General features: G+C 48.2%; 1 protein-coding gene and 1 non-coding gene across 3 annotated transcripts; both read right to left on the bottom strand.

Moving 5' to 3' along the window:
• Positions 1–2,154: 2,154 nt before the first annotated feature.
• Positions 2,155–23,720, bottom strand: pdcd2l (programmed cell death 2-like). Of its 2 annotated transcripts, none has more exons than XM_067998194.1 (7): positions 23,540–23,720; positions 18,599–18,762; positions 14,709–14,778; positions 13,281–13,630; positions 11,048–11,161; positions 9,340–9,494; positions 2,155–2,338 (listed from the first exon to the last, which is right to left on the bottom strand). In XM_067998194.1, exons 1-7 carry the CDS (start codon positions 23,651–23,653, stop codon positions 2,208–2,210), a joined length of 1,098 nt encoding a protein of 365 aa, XP_067854295.1. In that variant the 5' UTR covers positions 23,654–23,720; the 3' UTR covers positions 2,155–2,207. The 2 variants fall into 2 exon arrangements, with proteins under 2 accessions (XP_067854295.1, XP_067854294.1); XM_067998193.1 differs by having other exon boundaries at positions 13,281–13,636; positions 23,540–23,718.
• trnar-acg (transfer RNA arginine (anticodon ACG)) lies at positions 23,178–23,250 on the bottom strand. The gene has a single exon. It is a non-coding gene; the product is annotated as a tRNA-Arg (tRNA).
• Positions 23,721–24,286: the final 566 nt, after the last annotated feature.

The following is a 24,286-nucleotide window of genomic DNA, read 5'->3' as shown; positions in this document are numbered from 1 at the left end:
TGGAGAGGCTTACTGATATGATTGAACAGGAGTTGGTCATTCACCCTGTTCCACCATTCAATTAGATCATGGCTGATCTGTACCTCAACTCCATTTTCCCGCCGTTGCTCCATATCCCCCGATACCCTTACCCAACAAAAATCTATTGAATTGGGTCTCTAAAAGGAAAAAAATTGCAGGCCTATGGGGAAAGAGCTGGGGAGTAGGACTAATTGATAGCTCTTTCAGAGAGCCGGCACAGGCATGATGGGCCGAATGGCCTCATGTGCTGTATGATTCTATCTCAGTCTTGAAAACTTCAATTGACCCCCAGCATCCACAATCTTTTTTGGGAGGGGTTGGGGGAGGAAGAGGAGGGGAGAGTGTTCCAGATTTCCAACCCCACCTTTATGTCGAAAAAGTGCTTCCTGATTTCGCTCCTGAATGGCCTGGCTCTAATTTTAAGATTGTTCTGCATACTCCCATCAGAGGTATCTCATCCTCGCCTCATGTCCACACATGAGCACTTTCCAGTAGGAGTGTGGAAGGAGGAGTCCAGATAGTGATGTGACTGGAGAATGTTGCTGATTTTTCTCTCCTAGTTCTGGGCCACTGCAATATTTCTGCTGCTGGCTTGCCATTCCAACTTGGGACAGTCCTGGGATCAAACCTGGGACCGTCCGATGCGGAAGACTCGGGTACACACTCCTTTTACCAGAGAAGCCAAACACTTGCAAAGCAAAAGGCACATCCAGCTTTCCAGCTGAAAACTCAAACTCAAAATTAGGGAGGGGTTTTGACTAGGTAAATCGGGCGGGGGGGGGGGGGGGGGGGAGAACTATTTCCACTGATTGGTAATTACAGGGCATCAAAAGACCAGAAAGGTTCGGAGAAACTTTTTAATGTGTTGGGATGTGGAATGTTCTATCAGAAACTGTTGGAAGCAGAATCTGTAATAGCTTTTAAAAGGGAAGTGGAGAAATATTTGGAAAAAAATTGAAAGGGGAATAGGGAAAAGGCAGGTGAATGGGACTAAGGGGATACATTGTTCAGAGATCCAGCACAGGAGTGATGGGCCGAATGGCCTCCTGTGTTGTACAATTTTATGACCCCCGTGGTTATGAATTTGGGCTGTACTCTTCCTGATGGGTTTAAGGGAACGATGGACAGGGTTCTTCCCCTCTTGTGGAGGCACCGACCATTTTTATGCAAAGATGATGACATCTCAGTTTCTCCATCTCCACTCTCACTCCACCTACACTGGAGCTTAAACAATGCTATTTCTTTCGGCCTCTGCTGAGGTTTTTTGTCCTTCCAGCTAGCGAGACCGTTGATCACGTTTGCTCCGTATTCTGTTCCTTTGGTGTTAGCCTTGGCTCAGTGGGTAGCACTGGGTCGTGGATTTGAGCACGTAATCCAGGCCAACACTCCCAGTGCAGTGAGGGAGTGCTGCACCGTTGGTTGAGATGCTAAATCGAGGCCTCGTTTTCCCTCTTGGGTGGAGGTGAAAGATTCCTATGGCAATATTTCGAAGAAGAGCAGGGGAGTTCTCTCCAGTGTCCTGGCTAACATTTATCCCTCAACCAACATCAATCAAACAGCTGATTTGGTCATTAACTTATTGCTGTTTGTGGGATCTTGCTGTGTGCAAATTGGCTGCCTCATTTCCCTACATTACAACAGTGGCTACACTTCAAAAACTACACTTGAAAAGTACTTCATTGGCTGTGAAGCGCTTTGGGACGTCTTGGGGTCGTGAAAGGCGCTATAGAAATGCAAGACCTTTCGGTCTTAATAAGGGGTCGGCCATTTAACACTGAGATGAGGAGAAATTTCTTCACTCAGAGGGTGGAGGATCTTTGGAATTCTCTCCCCCAGGGGCCTGTGGATGCTCAGTCATTGAGTACATTCAAAACAGAGATTGATAGATTTCTAGATATTAAAGGCATCAAGGGATATGGGAACGGTGCAGGAAAATGGCGTTGAGGTTGAAGATCAGCCATAATCTTATTGAAGGGCGGAGCAGAATCGAGGGGCCGAATGGCCCACTCCTGCTCCTATTATGGTGCAGGGGACGTTGGTGCAGAGCCACCTGGTGTCCAAATGTGGAGGTGCAGCTAAACTTCCAGCACTGGCGTCAGATCACAGCTTTAATCCAACTGCAGAGGGTCAGGGTTCAGAAGTAATGTTCAGTTTTTATTTAGAACAAGATCACCGGTGATTAACGTCTATCTGAAGAAGTGCTGGTCTGGATCTCCCTGTACAAAGGCACGTTCCTCTCTGGGCGTCTGGTTACTGGGTTCCCAGCAGCTCCTCTCGCACGTGTAAATCAAAACCGTCCCGAACTCCACACTCACCTCTGCAAAAGAATTGTTTTCATCAATTAATTTTTTTAAAAAATGTCACATTTATAGTTTCTGGGGAACATGTAGGGAATTATGGAGTGTTTGTAATGTGATGCAATCAATGGGATAGTGTGCTGCCATGGGAATGGACCCTCTGTCTCACAGACAAGACAGGAATACAATCATACAGCACAGAAGGAGGCCATTCGGCCCATTGTGTCTGTGCCGGCTCTTTGAAAGAGCTATCCAATCAGTCCCACTCCCCCTGCTCTTTCCCCATAGCCCTGCAAATTTTTCCTTTTCAAGCATTTATCCAATTCCCTCTTGAAAGTTATTATTGAATCTGCTTCCACCGCCCTTTCAGGCAGCGCATTCCAGATCATCACAACTCACTGCCTAAAAAAAATTCTCCACTTCTTCCCCCTGGTTCTTTTGCTAATTATCTTAAATCTGTGTCCTCTGGTTACTGACCCTCCTGCCACTGGAAACAGTTTCTCCTTATTTACTCTATCAAAAACCTCTCCTTAACCTTCTCCGTTCTAAGGGGAACAATCCCAACGTCTCCAGTCTCTCCACATAACTGAAGTCCCTCATCCATGGTACCATTCAACCTTCATAGGTGCATTTAAGGGGAAGCTAGATAAGAAGAAGAGGGGGAAAGGAATAGAAGGATGTGCTGATAGGATTCGATGAAGTAGGGTAGGAGGAGGCTCGCGTGGAGCATAAACACCGGCACAGACCAGTTGGGCCGAATGGCCTGTTTCTGTGCTGTAAATTCTATATAGCATAATTCTAGTAAATCTCCTGTGCACCCTCTCCAAACCCTTGACGTCTTTCCTAAACTGTGGTGCCCAGAATTGCCCAGGATGTGGGATTCCAGGGGCAATTCCAGTTCGGTGTTCAACGAGGAATCTGCCAGAGACCGAAGATTTTGACGGACATCGAAAAACAACAGATAGGATGTTGATGCTCTGTGATCGGTCGGTTAGGTGAGGCTTCAGAAGGCAACTGGTGTCTGTGGGACCAAACCCCAGCATAAGTCTGACTCCAACTCACTCCTTCCCCGGCATCTCAAAACTCTGCAACTCTTCACCTTCCTCAGTCGTCCCAAACCCAAGCTTGGCGTCAACCCAACCAGTACTTCCTCATCTTCTCTCCTGCTCTTCAACCCTGGTGCTGTGTTGTACTCTGGGCCTGGGCCCTTCACCTGGGTTCTCAATCGTCCATCTGTTGTAGCGCTGGAAACGGGGAGTGAAAACCAAGTGTAGTCTTCAGGGCTGAGGGAGGGGGAAGCAACCAAACTTGGGGGTTGGGGGAATGGATTGGAGGAAAGGGGGTGGGGGAAGAGGCAGAGGGGGAGGAAGAGGAGGGGGAAGAGGAGGGGATGGGGTCGGGAAGGCAAGAGCAGGGAGGCTGGCAAATTCCTTCAGTGGGTGGAAGGAGAGAGGGGGGTTGCCTTTCTGAAACATTATCTGAGCGGGGGGTGGGGCGGATGGGGGGAGGATGGTGAGATTGACTCTCCGCCACCAGGCCCAAGTTTTCATCTGAACAACGGGGAGACAGGGGAAGTGGGAGCCCCTCTTCCCTCAAACAGGCTTCAGCAGACCAGCCAACAATGTGCTTTAAGGAGGCGGGAGGCCGTCGAACTTAAAAGTGTGGATCCCGGCAGGAATAGCCGCCATCATTTGCAGGGCTGCGGGGAAAGGGCAGAGAGCCAGCACGGACTCGATGGGCCAAATGGCCTCCTTTCGTGCTGTAACCTTTCTATCATTCTATCATTCTATGGTGCAGGAGAGAAGTGGCCACTGATCATAGAATCATAGAAGTTTACAACATGGAAACAGGCCCTTCGGCCCAACATGTCCATGTCGCCCAGTTTATACCACTAAGCTAGTCCCAGTTGCCTGCACTTGGCCCATATCCCTCTATACCCATCTTACCCATGTAACTGTCCAAATGCTTTTTAAAAGACAAAATTGTACCCGCCTCTACTACTGCCTCTGGCAGCTCGTTCCAGACACTCACCACCCTTTGAGTGAAAAAATTGCCCCTCTGGACCCTTTTGTATCTCTCCCCTCTCACCTTAAATCTATGCCCCCTCGTTATAGACTCCCCTACCTTTGGGAAAAGATTTTGACTATCTACCTTATCTATGCCCCTCATTATTTTATAGACTTCTATAAGATCACCCCTAAACCTCCTACTCTCCAGGGAAAAAAGTCTCAGTCTATCTAACCTCTCCCTATAAGTCAAACCATCAAGTCCCGGTAGCATCCTAGTAAATCTTTTCTGCACTCTTTCTAGTTTAATAATATCCTTTCTATAATAGGGTGACCAGAACTGTACACAGTATTCCAAGTGTGGCCTTACTAATGTCTTGTACAACTTCAACAAGACATCCCAACTCCTGTATTCAATGTTCTGACCAATGAAACCAAGCATGCTGAATGCCTTCTTCACCACCCTATCCACCTGTGACTCCACTTTCAAGGAGCTATGAACCTGTACTCCCAGATCTCTTTGTTCTATAACTCTCCCCAACGCCCTACCATTAACGGAGTAGGTCCTGGCCCGATTCGATCTACCAAAATGCATCACCTCACATTTATCTAAATTAAATTCCATCTGCCATTCATCGGCCCACTGGCCCAATTTATCAAGATCCCGTTGCAATCCTAGATAACCTTCTTCACTGTCCACAATGCCACCAATCTTGGTGTCATCTGCAAACTTACTAACCATGCCTCCTAAATTCTCATCCAAATCATTAATATAAATAACAAATAACAGCGGACCCAGCACCGATCCCTGAGGCACACCGCTGGTCACAGGCCTCCAATTTGAAAAACAACCCTCTACAACCACCCTCTGTCTTCTGTCGTCAATCCGATTTTGTATCCAATTGGCTACCTCACCTTGGATCCCGTGAGATCTAACCTTATGTAACAACCTACCATGCGGTACCTTGTCAAAGGCTTTGCTAAAGTCCACGTAGACCACGTCTACTGCACAGCCCTCATCTATCTTCTTGGTTACCCCTTCAAAAAACTCAATCAAATTTGTGAGACATGATTTTCCTCTCACAAAACCATGCTGACTGTTCCTAATCAGTCCCTGCCTCTCCAAATGCCTGTAGATCCTGTCTCTCAGAATACCCTCTAACAACTTACCCACTACAGATGTCAGGCTCACTGGTCTGTAGTTCCCAGGCTTTTCCCTGCCGCCCTTCTTAAACAATGGCACAACATTTGCTACCCTCCAATCTTCAGGCACCTCACCTGTAGCGGTGGATGATTCAAATATCTCTGCTAGGGGACCCGCAATTTCCTCCCTAACCTCCCATAACGTCCTGGGATACATTTCATCAGGTCCCGGAGATTTATCTACCTTGATGCGCGTTAAGACTTCCAGCACCTCCCTCTCTGTAATATGTACACTCCTCAAGACATCACTATTTATTTCCCCAAGTTCCCTAACATCCATGCCTTTCTCAACCGTAAATACCGATGTGAAATATTCATTTAGGATCTCACCCATCTCTTGTGGTTCCGCACATAGATGACCTTGTTGATCCTTAAGAGGCCCTACTCTCTCCCTAGTTACTCTTTTGCCCTTTATGTATTTGTAGAAGCTCTTTGGATCAAACAACAACAGTGTGGGGGGAGGGGGGTGCAGAATAGCCCCGTTTCTAAGCAATTTGTGAAGACTATTTGACAGATTGTAAAATAAAACTCAAAACTGACAAACGTTGCCCAGGCCGGAGTCTGGTTGTGGTGCAGAGACACCTGGTGTCCACATGTCAAAGTGCCGTCAAACCCCCCATCCCCGCCCCCTCGCCCCCCTGCCCCCCCCCGCCCCCTCGCCCCCCATCCCCGCCCCCCCATCCCCGCCCCCTGCCCCCTCGCCCCCCCATCCCCGCCTCCCCATCCCCGCCCCCCATCCCCGCCCCCTCGCCCCCTCGCCCCCCTGCGCCCCCCCCCCCCCGCCTTCAGATCAGACCTTCAACAACAACTTGCATTTATATAGCGCCTTTAACGTAGTAAAACATCCCAAGTTGCTTCACAGAAGTGATTATCAAACAAAAATTGACAACAGGTCACATTTATATTAATGACTTGGACTTGGGTGTACAGGGCAAAATTTCAAAATTTGCAGATGGCACAAAACTTGGAAGTGTAGTGAACAGTGAGGAGGATAGTGATAGACTTCAGGAGGATATAGACAGGCTGGTGGAATGGGCGGACATGTGGCAGATGAAATTTAACGCAGAGATGTGCGAAGTGATATATTTTGGTAGGAAGAATGAGGAGAGGCAATATAAACGAAAGGGTAAAACTCCAAAAGGGGTACAGGAGCAGAGCGATCTGGGGGTATATGTGCACAAATCTTTGAAGGTGGCAGGGCAGGTTGAGAAAGCGGTTAAAAAAGCATACGGGATCATGGGCTTTATAAATAGAGGCATAGAGTACAAAAGCAAGGAGGATATGATGAAAAATTGGAGTATTGTGTCCAATTCTGGGCACTGCACTTTAGGAAAGATGTGAAGGCCTTAGAGAGGGTGCAGAAGAGATTTACTAGAATGGTTCCAGGGATGAGGGACTTTAGTTACGTGGATAGACTGGAGAAGCTGGGGTTGTTCTCCTTGGAACAGAGAAGGTTGAGAGGAGATTTGATAGAGGTATTCAAAATCATGAAGGGTCTAGACAGAGTAGATAGAGAGAAACTGTTCCCATTGGCAGAAGGGTTGGGAACCAGAGGACATAGATTTAAGGTGATTGGCAAAAGAACCAAAGGCGACATGAGAAAAAATCTTTTTTATGCAGCGAGTGGTTATGATCTGGAATGCACTGCCCGAGGGGGTGGTGGAGGCAGATTCAATCATGGCCTTCAAAAGGGAACTGGATAAGTACTTGAAAGGAAAACATTTGCAGGGCTACGGGGAAAGGGCGGGGGAGTGGGACTAACTGGATTGCTCTTACAAAGAGCCGGCACGGACTCGACAGGCCGAATGGCCTCCTTCCGTGCTGTAACCATTCTATGATTCTATAAGGTCAGGTGACCAAAAGCTTGGTCAAAGAGGGAGGTTTTAAGGAGCATCTTAAAAGAGGAGAGAGAGGTGTAGAGGCGGAGAGGCGGAGAGGTTTAAGGAGGGAATTCCAGAGCTTAGGGCTCAGGCAGCTGAAGGCACGGCCGCCAATGGTGGAGCGATTAAAATCAGGGATGTGCAAGAGGCCAGAATCGGAGGAGCGCAGAGATCTCGGAGGGTTGTAGGGCTGGAGGAGGTTACAGAGATAGGGAGGGGCGAGGCCACGGAGGGATTTGAAAACAAGGATGAGAATTTTAAAATCGAGGCGTTCCTGGACCGGGAGCCAATTAGGTCAGCGAGCACAGGGGGTGATGGGAGAACGGGACTTGGTGTGAGTTAGGATCGGGGCAGCAGAGTTTTGGATGGGCTCAAGTTTACGGAGGGTGGGAGATGGGAGGCCGGCCAGGAGAGCACTGGAATAGTTCCAATTCTTCATTATGACAGGTAACGAAAAATAACATTGCCGATCCCCCCATCACAGCACCACCTACTTGTGTTACGAGCACTGCATGGAACCTTGTAACCCACCTTCCATTTTAATATTTAGTATTTAGAAATGTCATTGCTGTCAGAAGATGAAGGGAGGAGATGGTAAAATATGGAAATGTTTTTTCAGTCAACAGATCCCAGGTTAAAGTTTCCCCGTTCACTTTTGACAATACTGTCACTGAATTTTGTGTCGCTTCATCTGGTTCACTGATGAGGTCAAATGTCATCTCAATAACAATCTCTTTTTGACCTGTGACGTCATCCCACAGTGAAAGAAAAACTTGCATTTATATAGCGCCTTTCACAGCCTCGGGACGTCCCAAAGCGCTTTACAGCCAATGAAATACTTTTTGACGTCTAGTCACTGTTGTAACGTAGGAAACGCGGCAGCCAATTTGTGCACAGCAAGATCCCACAAACAGCAATGTGATAATGACCGGATAATCTGTATTTTAGTGATGTTGGTTGAGGGATAAATATTGGCCCCAGGACACCGGGGAGAACTCCCCTGCTCTTCTTCAAAATAATGGCCATGGGATCTTTTACGTCCACCTGAGAGGGCAGACGGGGCCTCGGTTTAACGTCTCGTCCGAAAGACGCTGGGAGAAAATCAGCTTAGGTTTCTGCAGCTGACTGTCTTCCAGCGACTCCGGTTGGAGTGCGTTTGTGTAAAGATGCCAGGAACCTTGTGAACTCCGACCCCAGCGAGAGACGGCTCCTTGGGGAAAAGAGGGAAGGAATCTGCCCAAAAACCCCCCCAAACGGATTGAAATTTGGTTTAGTATCGGCCGTGACTCGGCGGGCAGCACTCTCACCTCTGAGTCAGAAGGTCATGGGTTCAAGTCCGGTTCCAGAGATTTGAGCCCATAATCTAGGCTGACGCTGAGGGAGCGCCGCACCGTCGGAGGTGCCAAATTTACAATGAGACATTAATCCGAGACCCTCAGGTGGATGTAAAAGATCCCACAGCACTATTCGAAGAAGAGCAAGGGAGGTGCCCCCCTCCCCGTTTTCTGGCCAATATTTATCCCTCAACCAACATCACTTAAAAAAAAACAGATGATCTGGTCACTATCTCATTGCTGTTTGTGGGATCTTGCTGTGCGCAAATTGGCTGCCTCATTGTCTACATTACAACAGTGACTACACTTCAAAAAAGTACTTTATTGGTTGTAAAGCGCTTTGGGAGGTCGATATTTAAAGGGCCAATTGATGTACTTAAGGGTATAAAATTTTTATGCATTCAGCAAGACAAACAATTTTATCGTTTTTATATTGATTTTATATTGAAAAGCGCTGCATAAATACAAGTTCTTTCTTTAGTATCTCGGGTGCATTATAAACGTGGACATAGGAATTTATACTGGGAAGAACTGACACAAAAATGGGACAGGAACGTGACAAGAGGACGCTGAGCGATTGGGTTTCTGCCACGTGTACCTTCGCTGCTCGCACTTTTCAGCAAGTTAATCAAGGCCGGCATCAGCTGGAATTCAAAGACCCTGCGACTCCCACAGATTCTGCAGGCCGGAACGGCCGACTGGAATCCGACTGCGGGGGAGGATAGGAATAACGGCAATCCACTCCAGGAATACCTGCGGTAACAAGGGAAGCAAAAAGTCAAAACCAAACAATGGTAAAGTTTAAAGATCACTCCATAAAGATTAACGCTCCAACGCAATACGATCTCAGTGACTCAAAACTACCATAACTTGCATTTAAATAGCAAGTAGTAAGATTTCCCAAAGCGCTTCCCAAGAGCAATTATCAAACATAAATTTGACACTGAGCCACAGAAGGAGATATTAGGACAGGTGACCAAAAGCTTGGCCAAAGAGGTCGGTTTTAAGGAGCGTCTTAAAGGGGGAGAGAGTCGGAGAAGCGGAGAGGATTAGGGAGGGAATTCCAGAGCTTAGGGCCGAGGCGGCTGAAGGCACGGCCGCCAATGATGGGACGAAGGAAATCAGGGATGCACAAGGGGCCAGAATTGGAGGAACGCAGAGATCTCGGAGGGTTGTGGGGCCGGAGGAGGTTACAGAGATAGGGAGGGGAGAGGCCACAGAGGGATTTGAACACGAGGATGAGAATTTTAAAATCGAGGCGTTCCTGGACCGGGAGCCAATGTCGCTCAGCGAGGGCGGGGGGTGATGGGTGAACGGGACTTGGTGCGAGTTAGGATACGGGCAGCAGAGTTTTGGATGAGTTCAACTTTACAGAGGGCGGAAGGCGGGAGGCCGGCCAGGAGAGCATTGGAATAGTCGAGACTGGAGGTAACAAAGGGTTTCAGCAGCAGGAAAAGCATTAGTTTCCAGCACTGCAAAAGGAAGAGCCTCCTCAGCACACTGCTGCTACTAGAATTTCTCCAATGGTATTTGTATTTGAAGTGCAAAAAACACCCAGCTCTACAATTCTAGATTCTGTCCTTCCAAACTCGGGTTGTGTCTGGATTGAGCATTTTGAGCTGTAACCACTCGGGTGACGTGGTGTTGGGTACGGATCTATCGCTGGTGGTGGCAGCAGTTTGAAGAGATGAATTAAATGTGTCACGCAAGAAGTATATCCCATAATGCTCACTGGCAGTGGGTTAAGTGTGATCTTTCCTTAAGACGTGTTGGTGCCAATCTATGATATATTAAAAATCTTATTTCTGTGTGCACTTTTGTCTACAAAACCTTACTTCCTGTTGTCACATTTTTGTGTCAATTCTTCCCATTATAAATGCCTATGTCACGTTTATAATGGAGATTGCCTATGTAAACGGGTCACGCTGTAATGACTCCCTCCCACCCGTGGTGGCGCTGTAGACACTCAGCTTTGCGTCTCCCGGCTCCTCAGCTTGTACTGAACTCCTACGCACCAAACAACTCTGCTTCTCTGCCTCCTAAATCGCCATCACTTTTGCCATTTAACCTTAAATAATATCAAATCAAAGTACTGTTTAAAAATAAAGGACAGGATATTTGATTTTAAAATGGGGGCTGAATTCTGTTAGCGCCTCTTGGTCCAATCATCGCCCGCCCCCTAACCCCTCTTCACCTCACGACCTTGGTCTTGAATCTCCAACATCACCGGAGATCGACCAGCGTGCTAAATTATCCCAGTTGTGGCCCTGTTGCTGGCAGGGATATGATAACCCGTGAAAACACACCTCAAAATCTGTTGAGGACACCTGGAAATCCGCTTCAGGAATTTGACGAAGGTTCTGTCCCCGTGTCGGACTTTAGTCTTCTCGTATGTTTCTGCTCTCCCTCCGTCTTCACAGCTGAGGGAAGAAATATTATCCACGGGTTTTAATCATTGGCCTCAGTACCGGGGACCGAAGGGCTCCCAATCCTGCAGGGGTTGTGGTTCGGAGAGGGGTTGGTCGCCCTTTCAGCAGGTCATTCTTCACGTGTCCGCAGGCCATGCGACTGTAGGAGGCAGCACGGCACAGCCAACCTCAATCTCATTCTCACCCGCTACAGGTACATGGGATCAGGAGGAGGCCGTTCAGCTCCCGAGCCTGCTCCTCCATGCAATCAGATCAGGGCTGATCTGAATATAACTCCATTTTACTGCCTTCTCTCCATATCCCTCGATACCCTCACCTCCAACAAAAATCTATCGATCTCAGTCTTGAAAGCTCCAATTGACCCCCAGCATCAACAGCCTTTTGAGGGAGCGAGTTCCAGATTTTCACTGCCCCTTTGTGTGTGAAAAAATTCTTCCTGATTTCACCCCTGAATGGCCTGGCTCTAATTTTAAGATTGTGCCCCCTTGTTCTGGACTCCCCCCACCAGAGGAAATAGTTTCCCTCTATCTACCCTATCAAACCACTTTATCATTTTAAACACCTCGATTAGGTCACCCCTCAACCTTCTAAACTCGAGGGAATACAAGTCTAGTCTATGCAACCTGTCCTCATAATTTAACCCTTTAGACCTAGGCTGTATCCCCTCCAAGGCCGATTGATCCTTCCTGAGCTGCGATGCCCAGAACTGAACGCAGTCTCTCCAGATGGGCTCTGACCAAGGCTCTGAACAACTGAGGCATCACTTCCTCCCCTTTGTATTCCAGCCCCCTCGAGATAAAGGCCAACATTCCATTAACCTTTTTGATTACTTTTTATATCTGTGCACTAGCTTTTAATGATTTGTGTACCTGGGCAACTAAATCCCTTTGCTCCTCCATAATTCCTAGTCTCTCACCATTAAGAAAATATTCCAAATGTCTTTCTCAGATTCAAACTCACACTTCCTCACATTGAACTCCATCGGCCACAGTTTTGCCATCTCCACATCCCAATCCATAGCAACATGGTCGTGATCAGGAGCAGGAACCATAGAAACTTAGGAATTTGTGGACGAAAAAAGACCAGAGTCCATCTAGTTCTCCTTCTACCATCCTGGTAGTTGCTGATACGATGATAATGGATTGTTGACTAATCAGAGCAATCAATCTCCATCAAAGAGTCTAAAACAGATCCAGACATGAGGTGAGGAAAACCCCCAGTGGGGGAGAGCTTTGGGAACCAGAGGTCCAAAGTCACCTATTCCTCCCTCTTCCCTCTCTCCCTCTCTCCCCCTCTCCCCCTCTCCCCCTCTCTCCCTCTCTCCCCCTCTCTCCCTCCTCTCCCTCCTCTCCCCGCTCTCTCCCTCCTCTCCCCGCTCTCTCCCTCCTCTCCCCGCTCTCTCCCTCCTCTCCCTCCCTCCTCTCCCCGCTCTCTCCCTCCCTCCTCTCCCCGCTCTCTCCCTCCCTCCCTCCTCTCCCTCCCTCCCTCTCCCTCCCTCCCTCTCTCCCTCCCTCCCCCGCTCTCCCTCTCCCTCTCTCCCCCGCTCTCCCTCTCCCCCCGCTCCCACTCCCCTCTCCCCCCGCTCCCACTCCCCTCTCCCCTCTCCCCTCTCCCCTCTCCCCGCTCCCCGCTCCCCTCTCCCCACATCATGTCTCAAATTACTCTGATACTGGATCCCAAAATATTATTTTCCGATAATCTGTTTTAGTGATGTTGGTTGAGGGATAAATATTGGCCCAGGACCCCGGGGAGAACTCCCCTGCTCTTCTTTGAAATAGTGCCATGGGATCTTTTACAACCACCTGAGAGGGCAGACGGGGCCTCGGTTTAATGTCTCGTCCGATAGACGGCACCTCCGGCAGTGCAGCACTCCCTCAGCACTGCGCTGGGAGCGTCAGCTTAGATTATGGGCTCCGGAGTGGGGCTTGAACCCACGACCTTCGGAATGAGGCGAGAGTGACCCACTGAGCCATGAGTGACACGATAATGGGAGCTCAGTGAGTGATCGGGTCACCCGGCACAGACTGGGGATGGGACGCGGGGGCCTCGCTGGTCCCCACCTGCATTCACTGCGGAAAGGACGATGAAAACGCCTCAAAGGTTCACTCACCTGGAGGAAGCCAACTGTTCGACATCGACTCCTTCTCGCCTCTGGTATTCCTTCAGCAGCTTCTCCTCGTGGGCGAATCGCGTTTGCTCCGTGTAGTCGTCCTCGTCCACCACGCCAATGTAAAAAGGTTGGAAGCTTGGAACCGGAGTCAGGGTGACCAGGCCCCCCCCCACGGGCACCTCCAGCAGGTTGAGGCCCTCCAGCCTCGTGGCCTGGGCTGCGATCTCCGCGTCTGCCGCAGTAGACGGGGGCTCGTCTAGCCGGAGGCTCAGTCCAGGAGCATCGGGCTCTTCCGCCACCCCCCAGTCGTCTGCCTCGTCGCACCAGTCCCTCGTCGTCACGGAAACCTCCTGTTTCTTCAAAAGCAAATTGTCCGCTGTCATCTACATCAACGGTTCCGCAATCCGGAATATTCTTTAATTGGGAAGAACCTCCTTCAGCCAATAGGGAGGGGGATCGGTGGTGGGGGGGGGCGTGGGGGGGCGTGGAAAGGGGACAATTACTCCCACCCATCCCCCAATCAATAACTGGAGCTCGATCAAGATTTGGGGGTTCAAACTTAAAGAGAAAGGGAGAGGGAGAAGGGGGAAGGGGGAGAAGGGGTAAGGGGAGAAGGGGGAAGGGGAGGAGGGGGAAGGGGAGGAGGGGGAAGGGGGGAGAGGGAGAGCGGGGAGAGGGAGAGCGGGGAGAGGGAGAGCGGGGAGAGGGAGAGCGGGGAGAGGGAGAGCGGGGAGAGGGAGAGCGGGGAGAGGGAGAGCGGGGAGAGGGAGAGCGGGGAGAGGGAGAAGGGGGGAGAGGGAGAAGGGGGGAGAGGGAGAAGGGGAGAGAGGGAGAAGGGGAGAGAGGGAGAAGGGGAGAGGGAGAAGGGGAGAGGGAGAAGGGGAGAGGGAGAGAAGGAGAGCGGGGAGAGGAGAGAGGGGATAGAGGGAGAGGGAAAGAAAAAAAAACTTGCATTTATATAGCGCCTTTCACAACCTCAGGACGTCCCAAAGCACTTTACAGCCAATGAAGTACCTTTGAAGTGTAGTCACTGTTTTAATGTAGGATATGCGGCAGCCAATTTGTGCACAGCAAGATCCCACAAATAGCAATCTGATAATGACCAGGTAATCTGTTTTTTAGTGATGTTGGTTGAGGGATAAATATTGGCCCCAGGACAGAACTCCCCTGCTCTTCTTCGAAACAGTGGCCGTGGGATCTTTTGCCAGAGAGCAGACGGGGCCTCGGTTTAACGTCTCATCCGAGAGTTGGCACCTCCGACAGTGCAGCACTGGGAGCGTCAGCCTGGGTTATATGCTTAATTCTCTGGAGTGGGATTTGAAACCACAGCCTTCTGTCTCAGTGCTACCCACTGAGACACTGCTGACAGAAAGGAAATTTGGGAGGGTGGTGTTGGAGGAGGAGGAAAGGATTTGACTAAAGACTCACCTCCGCTGTCTCCGACGTCGTTCCCTGTTTCTCCTCCGTCTCCCGGTATTGGGACCGTAGAACCTTCCAGCTGTGGGAGCAACGATGAGACAATCAACACTCTGAGCCTCAGGCAGAGCTCCCCAACCTCAGCACCACGATGAGCCGCCATTAAACACAGTCCCCGAGACCAGAAGGGCCGACTGCTGTCTGACCGTTTCCTGGTTGCCCCTTGGTCTCCTGGTCGACGGGGATAGAGGAGGTGGGTGGGGGCAGGGAACTGCCGAGACCCGATACCCACAACACCAAACCCCCCGCCAGATAAACAACAACTCATTCTGGTTGGATGCAGAGCAGGGATGTGAAAGGAGAAAAAACACACAGAAAAATAACACGAAACATCACAGAATTAGAGGAGAGCGAGTGTGAGAGAGAGAGAGACCGAGAGAGATAAACAGAGAGAGAGAGAGAGAGAGATAAACAGAGAGAGAGAGAGAGAGAGATAAACAGAGAGAGAGAGAGACCGAGAGAGAGAGATAAACAGAGAGAGAGAGAGATAAACAGAGAGAGAGAGACCGAGAGAGAGAGATAAACAGAGAGAGATAAACAGAGAGAGAGAGAGATAAACAGAGAGAGAGAGACCGAGAGAGAGAGATAAACAGAGAGAGATAAAGAGAGAGAGAGAGATAAAGAGAGAGAGAGAGAGATAATCAGAGAGAGAGATAAACAGAGAGAGAGAGAGAGATAATCAGAGAGAGAGATAAACAGAGAGAGAGAATCAGAGAGTGAGAGAGAGAGAGCGATAATCAGAGAGAGAGAGAGAGCAATAATCAGAGAGAGAGAGATAATCAGAGAGAGAGATAAACAGAGAGAGAGAATCAGAGAGTGAGAGAGAGAGAGCGATAATCAGAGAGAGGGAGAGAGCGATAATCAGAGAGAGAGAGAGCAATAATCAGAGAGAGAGAGAGATAATCAGAGAGAGAGCGATAATCAGAGAGAGAGCGATAATCAGAGAGAGAGAGAGAGCGATAATCAGAGAGAGAGAGCGATAATCAGAGAGAGAGAGATAATCAGAGAGAGAGCGATAATCAGAGAGAGAGCGATAATCAGAGAGAGAGAGAGCGATAATCAGAGAGAGAGAGATAATCAGAGAGAGGGAGAGAGAGAGAGATAAAATCAGAGAGAGAGAGATAATCAGAGAGAGAGATAAAATCAGAGAGAGAGAGAGATAATCAGAGTGAGAGATAATCAGAGAGAGAGAGAGATAATCAGAGAGAGAAAGAGAGAGAGAGAGCAATAATCAGAGAGAGAGAGAGAGATAATCAGAGAGAGAGATAATCAGAGAGAGAGATAATCAGAGAGAGAGAGCGATAATCAGAGAGAGAGAGAGAGAGCGATAATCAGAGAGAAAGAGAGATAATCAGAGAGAGAGAGATAAACAGAGAGAGGGAGAGAGAGAGAGATAATCAGAGAGAGGGAGAGAGAGAGAGATAAAATCAGAGAGAGATAATCAGAGAGAGAGATAATCAGAGAGAGAGATAATCAGAGAGAGAGAGAGATAATCAGAGAGAGAGATAATCAGAGAGAGAGAGAGATAATCAGAGAGAGAGAGAGATATAATCAGAGAGAGAGAGAGATAAACAGAGAGAGAGAGATAAACAGAGAGAGAGAGATAATCAGAGAGAGAGAGAGAGAGAGAGATAATCTGAGAGAGAGAGAGAATCAGAGAGAGAGAGAGAGATAATCAGAGAGAGAGAGAGAGAGAGCAATAATCAGAGAGAGAGAGAGATAATCAGAGAGAGAGGGAGAGAGAGAGCAATAATCAGAGAGAGAGAGAGATAAACAGAGAGAGAGAGAGATAAACAGAGAGAGAGAGAGATAAACAGAGAGAGAGAGAGATAAACAGAGAGAGAGAGAGATAATCAGAGAGAGAGAGAGAGAGATAATCTGAGAGAGAGAGAGATAATGAGAGAGAGAGATAATCAGAGAGAGAGAGAGAGATAATCAGAGAGAGAGAGAGAGAGAGGGGGGGAGATAATCAGAGAGAGAGAGATAAACAGAGAGAGAGAGAGAGATAAACAGAGAGAGAGAGATAAACAGAGAGAGAGAGAGAGAGAAAGATAAACAGAGAGAGACCGAGAGAGAGATAAATAGAGAGAGACAGAGTGAGGCAGAGTGAGACCGAGAGAGAGAGATAAACAGAGAGAGAGAGAGATAGAGAGAGACCGAGAGAGAGAGAGAGAGATAAACAAATAGAGAGACAGAATGAGACACAGAGAGAGAGAGATAAACAAAGAGAGAGATAAACAGCAAGAGACAGAGAGAGACAGAGAGAGACACAGAGAGAGAGAGAGATAAATAGAGAGAGAGAGACAGAGACAGAGACAGAGTGAGAGAGATAAACAGAGAGAGAGAGAGAGAGAAACAGAGTGAGACAGAGAGAGAGACTGAGAGAAAGAGATAAAGAGAGAGAGAGACAGAAAGAGAGATAAGTAGAGAAACAGAAAGAGAAAGAGACAGAGAGAGAGACACAGAGAGACAGGGAGAGAGATAAACAGAGAGACAGAGAGGGACAGAGAAACAGAGAGAGTGGCAGAGAGAGGAACAGAGAGAGAGAGAGACAGAGTGAGACAGAGAGAGAGAGACAAAGAGAGAGAGAGAGAGAAACAGAGGGAGAGACAGAGTGAGACAGAGAGAGACACAGAGAGAGAGAGAGAGATAAAGAGAAAGAGAGAGAGAGACCGAGAGAGATAAATTGAGACAGAGAGAGACAGAGTGAGAGAGATAAACAGAGAGAGAGAAACAGAGTGAGACAGAGAGAGAAACCAAGAGAAAGAGATAAAGAGAGAGAGAAAGAGAGATAAGTAGAGAGACAGAGAGAGAGACAGAGAGAGAGACAGAGAGAGAGGAACAGAGAGAGAGAGAGACAGAGAAACAGAGAGAGACAGAGATAGAGACAGAGAAACAGACAGAAAAAGAGAGTGAAACAGAGAGAGAGAAACAGAGAGGCAGAGAGAGAGAGGAACAGAGAGAGAGAGGAACAGAGAGAAAGAGGGAGAGAGAAAGAGAGCAAGGCAGAGAGAGAGAAACAGAGAGGCAGAGAGAGAGAAACAAAGAGAGGCAGAAAGACAGAGAGAGAGAGACAGAGAGAGAGACAGAGAGAGAGTAATAGAGAGACAGAGAGAAACAGAGACAGAGCGTAATAGAGAGACAGAGAGAGATAGATAGAGAGACAGAGAGAGAGCCCTAGTAAAGCTACAAGCCCAGGACAGTGGGCTGTTATTTAGGAAAAGGATATAGAGACACTGGAGAAGGTACAAAAAAATTCACAAGGATGATACCAGAACTGAGAGGTTACAATTATCAGGAAAGGCTGAACAGGCTGGGGCTCTTTTCTCTAGAAAAGAGAAGGCTGAGGGGTGACCTGATAGAGGTCTTTAAGATTATGAAAGGGTTTGATAGGGTAGATGTAGAGAAAATGTTTCCACTTGTGGGGGAGACCAGAACTAGGGGCCATAAATATAAGATAGTCACTGATAAATCCAATAGGGAATTCAGGAGAAACTTCTTTACCCAAAGAGTGGTGAGAATGTGGAACTCGCTACCACAAGGCGAATAGCATTGATGCATTTAAGGGGAAGCTCGATAAACATGAGGCACGGACGCGATGGGCCGAATGGCCTCCTTCTGTGCCGTAAATTTCTCTGATTCTATGAGTGAGAAAGGAGTAGGAGGATAATCTGATAGGGTGAGATGAAGTAGGGGTGGGATTCCGGTATAGACCAGTTGGGCCGAATGGCCTGTTTCCGTACTGTAAATCCTGTGTAATACTGTGTAAAAATGCAACGTTCCTGAATTCTCAATTTCTCTCGTTCCCGCAAGATGTTAGCGATCGGGTTGAGACAACCTACCTGTCCGACCTCCCCCAGCACTCAGGTCGCAGACACGCCAACACGTTGATAGTTCGGTGATAGGGGGAGCCCTCGAGGGGGCAGTACACTTGTACCAGGTGAATCAGGGGGTCACAGCAAAGGGTGCAGTGAGGGTACTGCATGGTGATACCAGGGACACAATCCTGTGGGAGAGAAAACAAAGCACTTCATTGTAAGAGTCTGCAGCCCCCAACTGGAGGCTTATAGGAAAATAGGAAGAGGAGGCGGCCATTAACCCCTTGAGCCATTTCCAACATTCTGTTAAAACATGGCTGATCAAATCCCTCCATGGCCCTCGCCCCCTCCCTATCTCTGTAACCTCCTCCAGCCCTACAACCCTCCGAGATCTCTGCACTCCTCCAATTCTGGCCTATTGCACATCCCCGATTTTCATCACTCCACCATTGGCGGCCGTGCCTTCAGCTGCCCAGGCCCCTAAGCTCTGGAATTCCCTCCCTAAACCTCTCCGCCTCTCTCTCCTCCTTTAAGGCAGTCCTTAAAACTGGAGAAACTAATGGGACTAAAAGCTGATAAATCCCCTGGACCTGATGGCCTACATCCGAGGGTTCTAAAAGAGGTGGCTGCAGAGATAGTGGATGCATTGGTTTTGATCTTCCAGAATTCCCTAGATTCTAGAACGGTCCCAGCGGATTGGAAGGTAACAAATGTAACCCCGCTATTCAAGAAAGGAGGGAGAGAGAAAACAGGGAACTACAGGCCAGTTAGCCTGACATCAGTCGTCTGGAAAATGCTGGAATCCATTATTAAGGAAGTGGTAACAGGGCACTTAGAAAATCATAATATGATTCGGCAGAGTCAACACGGTTTCATGAAAGGAAAATCGTTTTTGACAAATTTATTAGTTTTTTGAGGATGTAACTACCAGGTTAGATAAAGGGGAACCAGTGGATGTAGAATATTTGGATTTTCAAAAGGCATTCGATAAGGTGCCACATAAAAGGTTGTTACACAAGATAAGGGCTCATGGGATTGGGGGTAATATATTAGCATGGATAGAGGATTGGTTAACGGACAGAAAATAGAGAGTAGGGATAAATGGGTCATTCCCAGGTTGGCAGGCTGTAACTAGTGGGGTACCACAAGGATCAGTGCTTGGGCCTCAGCTATTTACAATCTATATTAAGGACTTAGACGAAGGGACCGAGTGTAATGTATCCAGGTTTGCTGACAAAACAAAGCTAGGTGGGAAAGTAAGCTGTGAGGAGGACACAAAATGTCTGCAAAGGAATATAGACAGGTTAAGTGAGTGGGCAAGAAGGTGGCAGATGGAGTATAATGTGGGGAAATGTGAGATTATTCACTTTGGTAGGAATAGAAAAACAGGATATTTTTTAAATGGTGTGAAACTCTTAAATGTTGGTGTTCAGAGAGGTTTGGGTGTCCTCGTACAAGAAACACAGAAAGTTAACATGCAGATAGAACAAGCAATTAGGAAGGCAAATAACATGTCGGCCTTTATTGCAAGGGGGTGTGGAGTACAAGAGTAAGGAAGTCTTACTACAATTGTACAGGACTTTGGTGAGACCTCACCTGGAGTACTGTGTACAGTTTTGATCTCCTTATCTAAGGAAGGATATACTTGCCTCAGAGGCGGTGCAATGAAGGTTCACTAGATTAATTCCTGGGATAAGAGGATTGTCCAATGAGGAGAGGTTGTGTAGAATGGGCCTTTTCTCTCTGGAGTTTAGAAGAATGAGAGGTGATCTCATTGAAACATATAAGATTCTGAGAGGGCTTGACAGGGTATCATAGAATCATAGAATCAGGAAAAGTTACGGCATAGAAGGAGGCCATTCGGCCCATCATGTCTGTGCCAGCTGAAAAAGAGCTATCCAGCTTAATCCCACTTTCCAGCACTTGGTCCGTAGCCCTGTGGGTTACGGCACTTCAAGAGCACATCCAGGTACTTTTTAAATGAGTTGAGGGTTTCTGCCTCTACCACCCTCTCAGGCAGTGAGTTCCAGACCCCCACCACCCTCTGGGTGAAAAAGTTTCTCCTCATCTCAGTTTTGAAAGAGCAGCCCCTTATTCTAAGATTATGCCCCCTAGTTCCACTTTCACCCATCCTTGGGAACATCCTTACCGCATCCACCCGATCAAACCCCTTCACAATCTTATATGTTTCAATAAGATCGCCTCTCATTCTTCTGAACTCCAATGAGTAGAGTCCCAATCTACTCAACCTCTCCTCATATGTCCGCCCCCTCATCCCCGGGATTAACCGAGTGAACCTTCTTTGTACTGCCTTGAGAGCAAGTATGTCTTTTCTTAAGTATGGAGACCAAAACTGTATGCAGTATTCCAGGTGCGGTCTCACCAATACCTTATATAACTGCAGCAATACCTCCCTGTTTTTATATTCTATCCCCCTGGCAATAAAAGCCAACATTCCGTTGGCCTTCTTGATCACCTGCTGCACCTGCATACTAACTTTTTGATTTTCTTGCACGAGGACCCCCAGATCCCTTTGTACTGCAGTACTTTCCAGTTTCTTGTCATGAAGATAATAACTTGCTCTCTGATTTTTCCTGCCAAAGTGCATAACCTCACATTTTCCAATATTGTATTGCATCTGCCAAATCTCCGCCCACTCACCCAGCCTGTCTATATCCCCTTGTAGGTTTTTTATGTCCTCCTCACTCTCTACTTTCCCTCCCATCTTTGTATCATCTGCAAACTTTGATACGTTACACTCGGTCCCCTCCTCCAAATCGTTAATATAGATTGTAAAGAGTTGGGGACCCAGCACCGACCCCTGCGGAACACCACTGGCTACTGGTCGCCAGTCCGAGAATGAACCATTTATCCCAACTCTCTGCTTCCTGTTAGATAACCAATCCTCCACCCATGCCAGAATATTACCCCCAATCCAGTGATTCTTTATCTTGAGCAATAATCTTTTATGTGGCACCTTGTCAAATGCCTTCTGGAAGTCTAAATACACTACGTCCACTGGTTCCCCTTTATCCACCCTGTACGTTATGTCCTCAAAGAACTCAAGCAAATTTGTCAGACATGACTTCCCCTTTGTAAAGCCATGCTGACTTTGTCCTATTAAATTATGTTTATCCAAATGTTTATCCTCCCATTTATTGTGTACTCCCTTGCCTTGTTTGCCCTCCCCAAATGCATTACCTCACACTTCTCTGGATTGAATTCCATTTGCCACTTTTCTGCCCACCTGACCAGTCCATTGATATCTTCCTGCAGTCTACAGCTTTCAAATCAACCACACGGCCAATTTTTGTATCATCTGCAAACTTATTAATCAAGCCCCCTACATTCAAGTCCAAATCATTAATATATACCACAAAAAGCAAGAGACCCAGTACTGAGCCCTGCAGAACCCCAATTGAAACAGCCTTCCAGTCACAAAAACACCCGTCGACCATTACCCTTTGCTTCTGCCACTGAGCCAATTTTGGATCCAACTTGCCACTTTCCCTTGGATCCCATGGGCTTTTACTTTTCTGATCAGTCTATCATGTGGGACCTTGTCAAAAGCCTTGCTAAAATCCATGTAGACTACATCAAATGCACTAACCTCATCGACCCTCCTTGTTACCTCCTCAAAAAATTCATCGAGTTAGTCAGACACGACCTTCCCTTGACAAATCCATGCTGACTGTCCTTGATTACTCCGTGCCTTTCTAAGTGACGATTTATCCTGTCCCTCAGAATTGATTCCAATAATTTGCCCACCACCGAGGTTAGGCTGACTGGCCTGTAATTACTTGGTCTATCCCGTTCTCCCTTTTTAAACAACAGAACAGCATTAGCAGTGCTCCAATCCTCTGGCACCACGCCTGTAAATGCTGAGAGGTTGTTTCCCCAGGCTGCAGAGTCTAAACTCGGAGGCATAGTCTCAGGATAAGGGGTCGGCCATTTAAGACTGAGATGAGGAGGAATTTCTTCACTCAGAGGGTTGTGAATCTTTGGAATTCTCTACCCCAGAGGGCTGTGGATGCTCAGTCGTTGAATATATTCAAGGCTGAGATCGATAGATTTTTGGACTCTAGGGGAATCAAGGGATATGGGGATCGGGCAGGAAAGTGGAGTTGAGGTTGAAGATCAGCCATGATCTGATTGAATGGCAGAGCAGGCTCGAGCGGCTGAATGGCCTACTCCTGCTCCTATTTCTTATGTTCTTTAGACCTCCCTCTTTGACCAAGCTTTTGGTCACCTATCCTAATATCTCCTTGTGCGTCACGGTGTCAAATTTTATTTGACAATTGCTCCCGTGAAGCCCCTTGGGATGTTTTACTACATTAAAGGCGCTACATAAATGCAAGTTGGTGTTTTTTTGATTATTCGTTCATGGGATGTGTGGGCCTCGCTGGCCAGCGACATGTGTTGCCCAGGGAGCTGGGGAGCAGATTGAAGCTTCCCTGGGTGCAGGCTGAGGATTAGCAGCTGCCCTAACAATGCAAGGGTGCAGGGTAATTTCCCCCTCTTTTGCACTAATAAAATGAGCTGAAACCCCCCTCCCTCCAACTTTTCTTTCTTTAAACTGAGTAAAAACAAAAAAAAAAGTAAGCGAGCCAGCCAGGAGTCGAACCTAGAATCTTCTGATCCGTAGTCAGACGCGTTATCCATTGCGCCACTGGCCCCGCTGCGAGAGGCGGCTCCGGGAGGGCTTAAGAGCGCGCGTCACGCGTCACCCGCCCCCTCCCCCTTTTTTGTTTCATTCATTTTTTTTCTGAATGAATGAGTCGCCGCCCACGCGCTTTGGAACCTTGTGTCCGCGAAAATGGATACACGGCGTTCTACGGCGGAGTGGAGCATGCGCACAGCCGCCCGCGTGTGCCGCAGGGGCCGAGTGAAACACCCGAGGCGGAGCCGCTCGCCCGCCCGCCCGTCCGCCCGCTTCTAATCCCCGGCTCCCCGCCCGCTTCTCACCGGTGTCGCTCCCGCTTTGCTGGTGTCCCAAGAGCAGCGGCTCCCTTCCTCCACGGCGGCGTCTCGGATCCCCAGTAAGACGGGCCGTGGCCCCGGGCTGGGCGCGGAAGCCATGCCGGCCTGGCACCGAGGGAGAGGGCGGATCAGCAACAGATCGCGGCCAAACCCTGCAGCCGGGACTTGTGGGCTCGAAACCCGCCCTCCATCAGCTTCTATTCTATTTCCTGCAGTATTTTTATGTTTTTGCGCAATTTTTATAATTTATTTTGTGCAATGATTATAATTTTTTTATCTGCATAATTTTACATTTAAGAAAATAAATGTTCATTTATCTTTGCAATGTTATATAGAACCTGAAACTCCTGCAAACAATTGCACTATTTTCAGACCCAGCATTTAATACAGACACTTTGCCTAATTGCGTCCCAAAGCTTTTCCCAGCCAATGAACTGTGGTCAGCCTCGAATATACAAAACTATGGGACGCCCCAGGGTTTAGTCCCTGACCTTCTGGTTGTAATGATGTGGAGGTGCCGGTGATGGACTGGGGTTGACAATTGGTTGTAATGTGACTGCACTGTAGAGCAGGAGAACTACAGAAATACGATCCCAAGCAGCGGAGGCACTCAGGTCAAGGCCTCCCTGTACATGGACGACGTCGCCGTCTTTTGCTCGGATCAGCTGTCGGTCCGCAGATTGATGAGCATCTGCGACCAGTTCGAACTGGCTTCGGGGCCCAGGGTAAATC

This window comes from Heptranchias perlo, chromosome 16 (assembly GCF_035084215.1).
Source record: "Heptranchias perlo isolate sHepPer1 chromosome 16, sHepPer1.hap1, whole genome shotgun sequence".
NCBI classification, from domain to species: domain Eukaryota; kingdom Metazoa; phylum Chordata; class Chondrichthyes; order Hexanchiformes; family Hexanchidae; genus Heptranchias; species Heptranchias perlo.
This window is presented reverse-complemented; position numbering and strand designations above follow the sequence as displayed.

Excerpts from the sequence above, each read along its gene's own strand:
- pdcd2l (XM_067998193.1), bottom strand. The coding sequence starts at position 23,653 with ATGGCTTCCGCGCCCAGCCCGGGGCCACGGCCCGTCTTACTGGGGATC. Across the intron at positions 18,763-23,539 it reads GCAAAGCGGGAGCGACACCG|GATTGTGTCCCTGGTATCAC; the intron begins GTGAGAAGCGGG and ends TCTCTCCCACAG. Across the intron at positions 9,495-11,047 it reads TGTCCTCAACAGATTTTGAG|GTATTCCTGGAGTGGATTGC; the intron begins GTGTGTTTTCAC and ends TTGTTACCGCAG.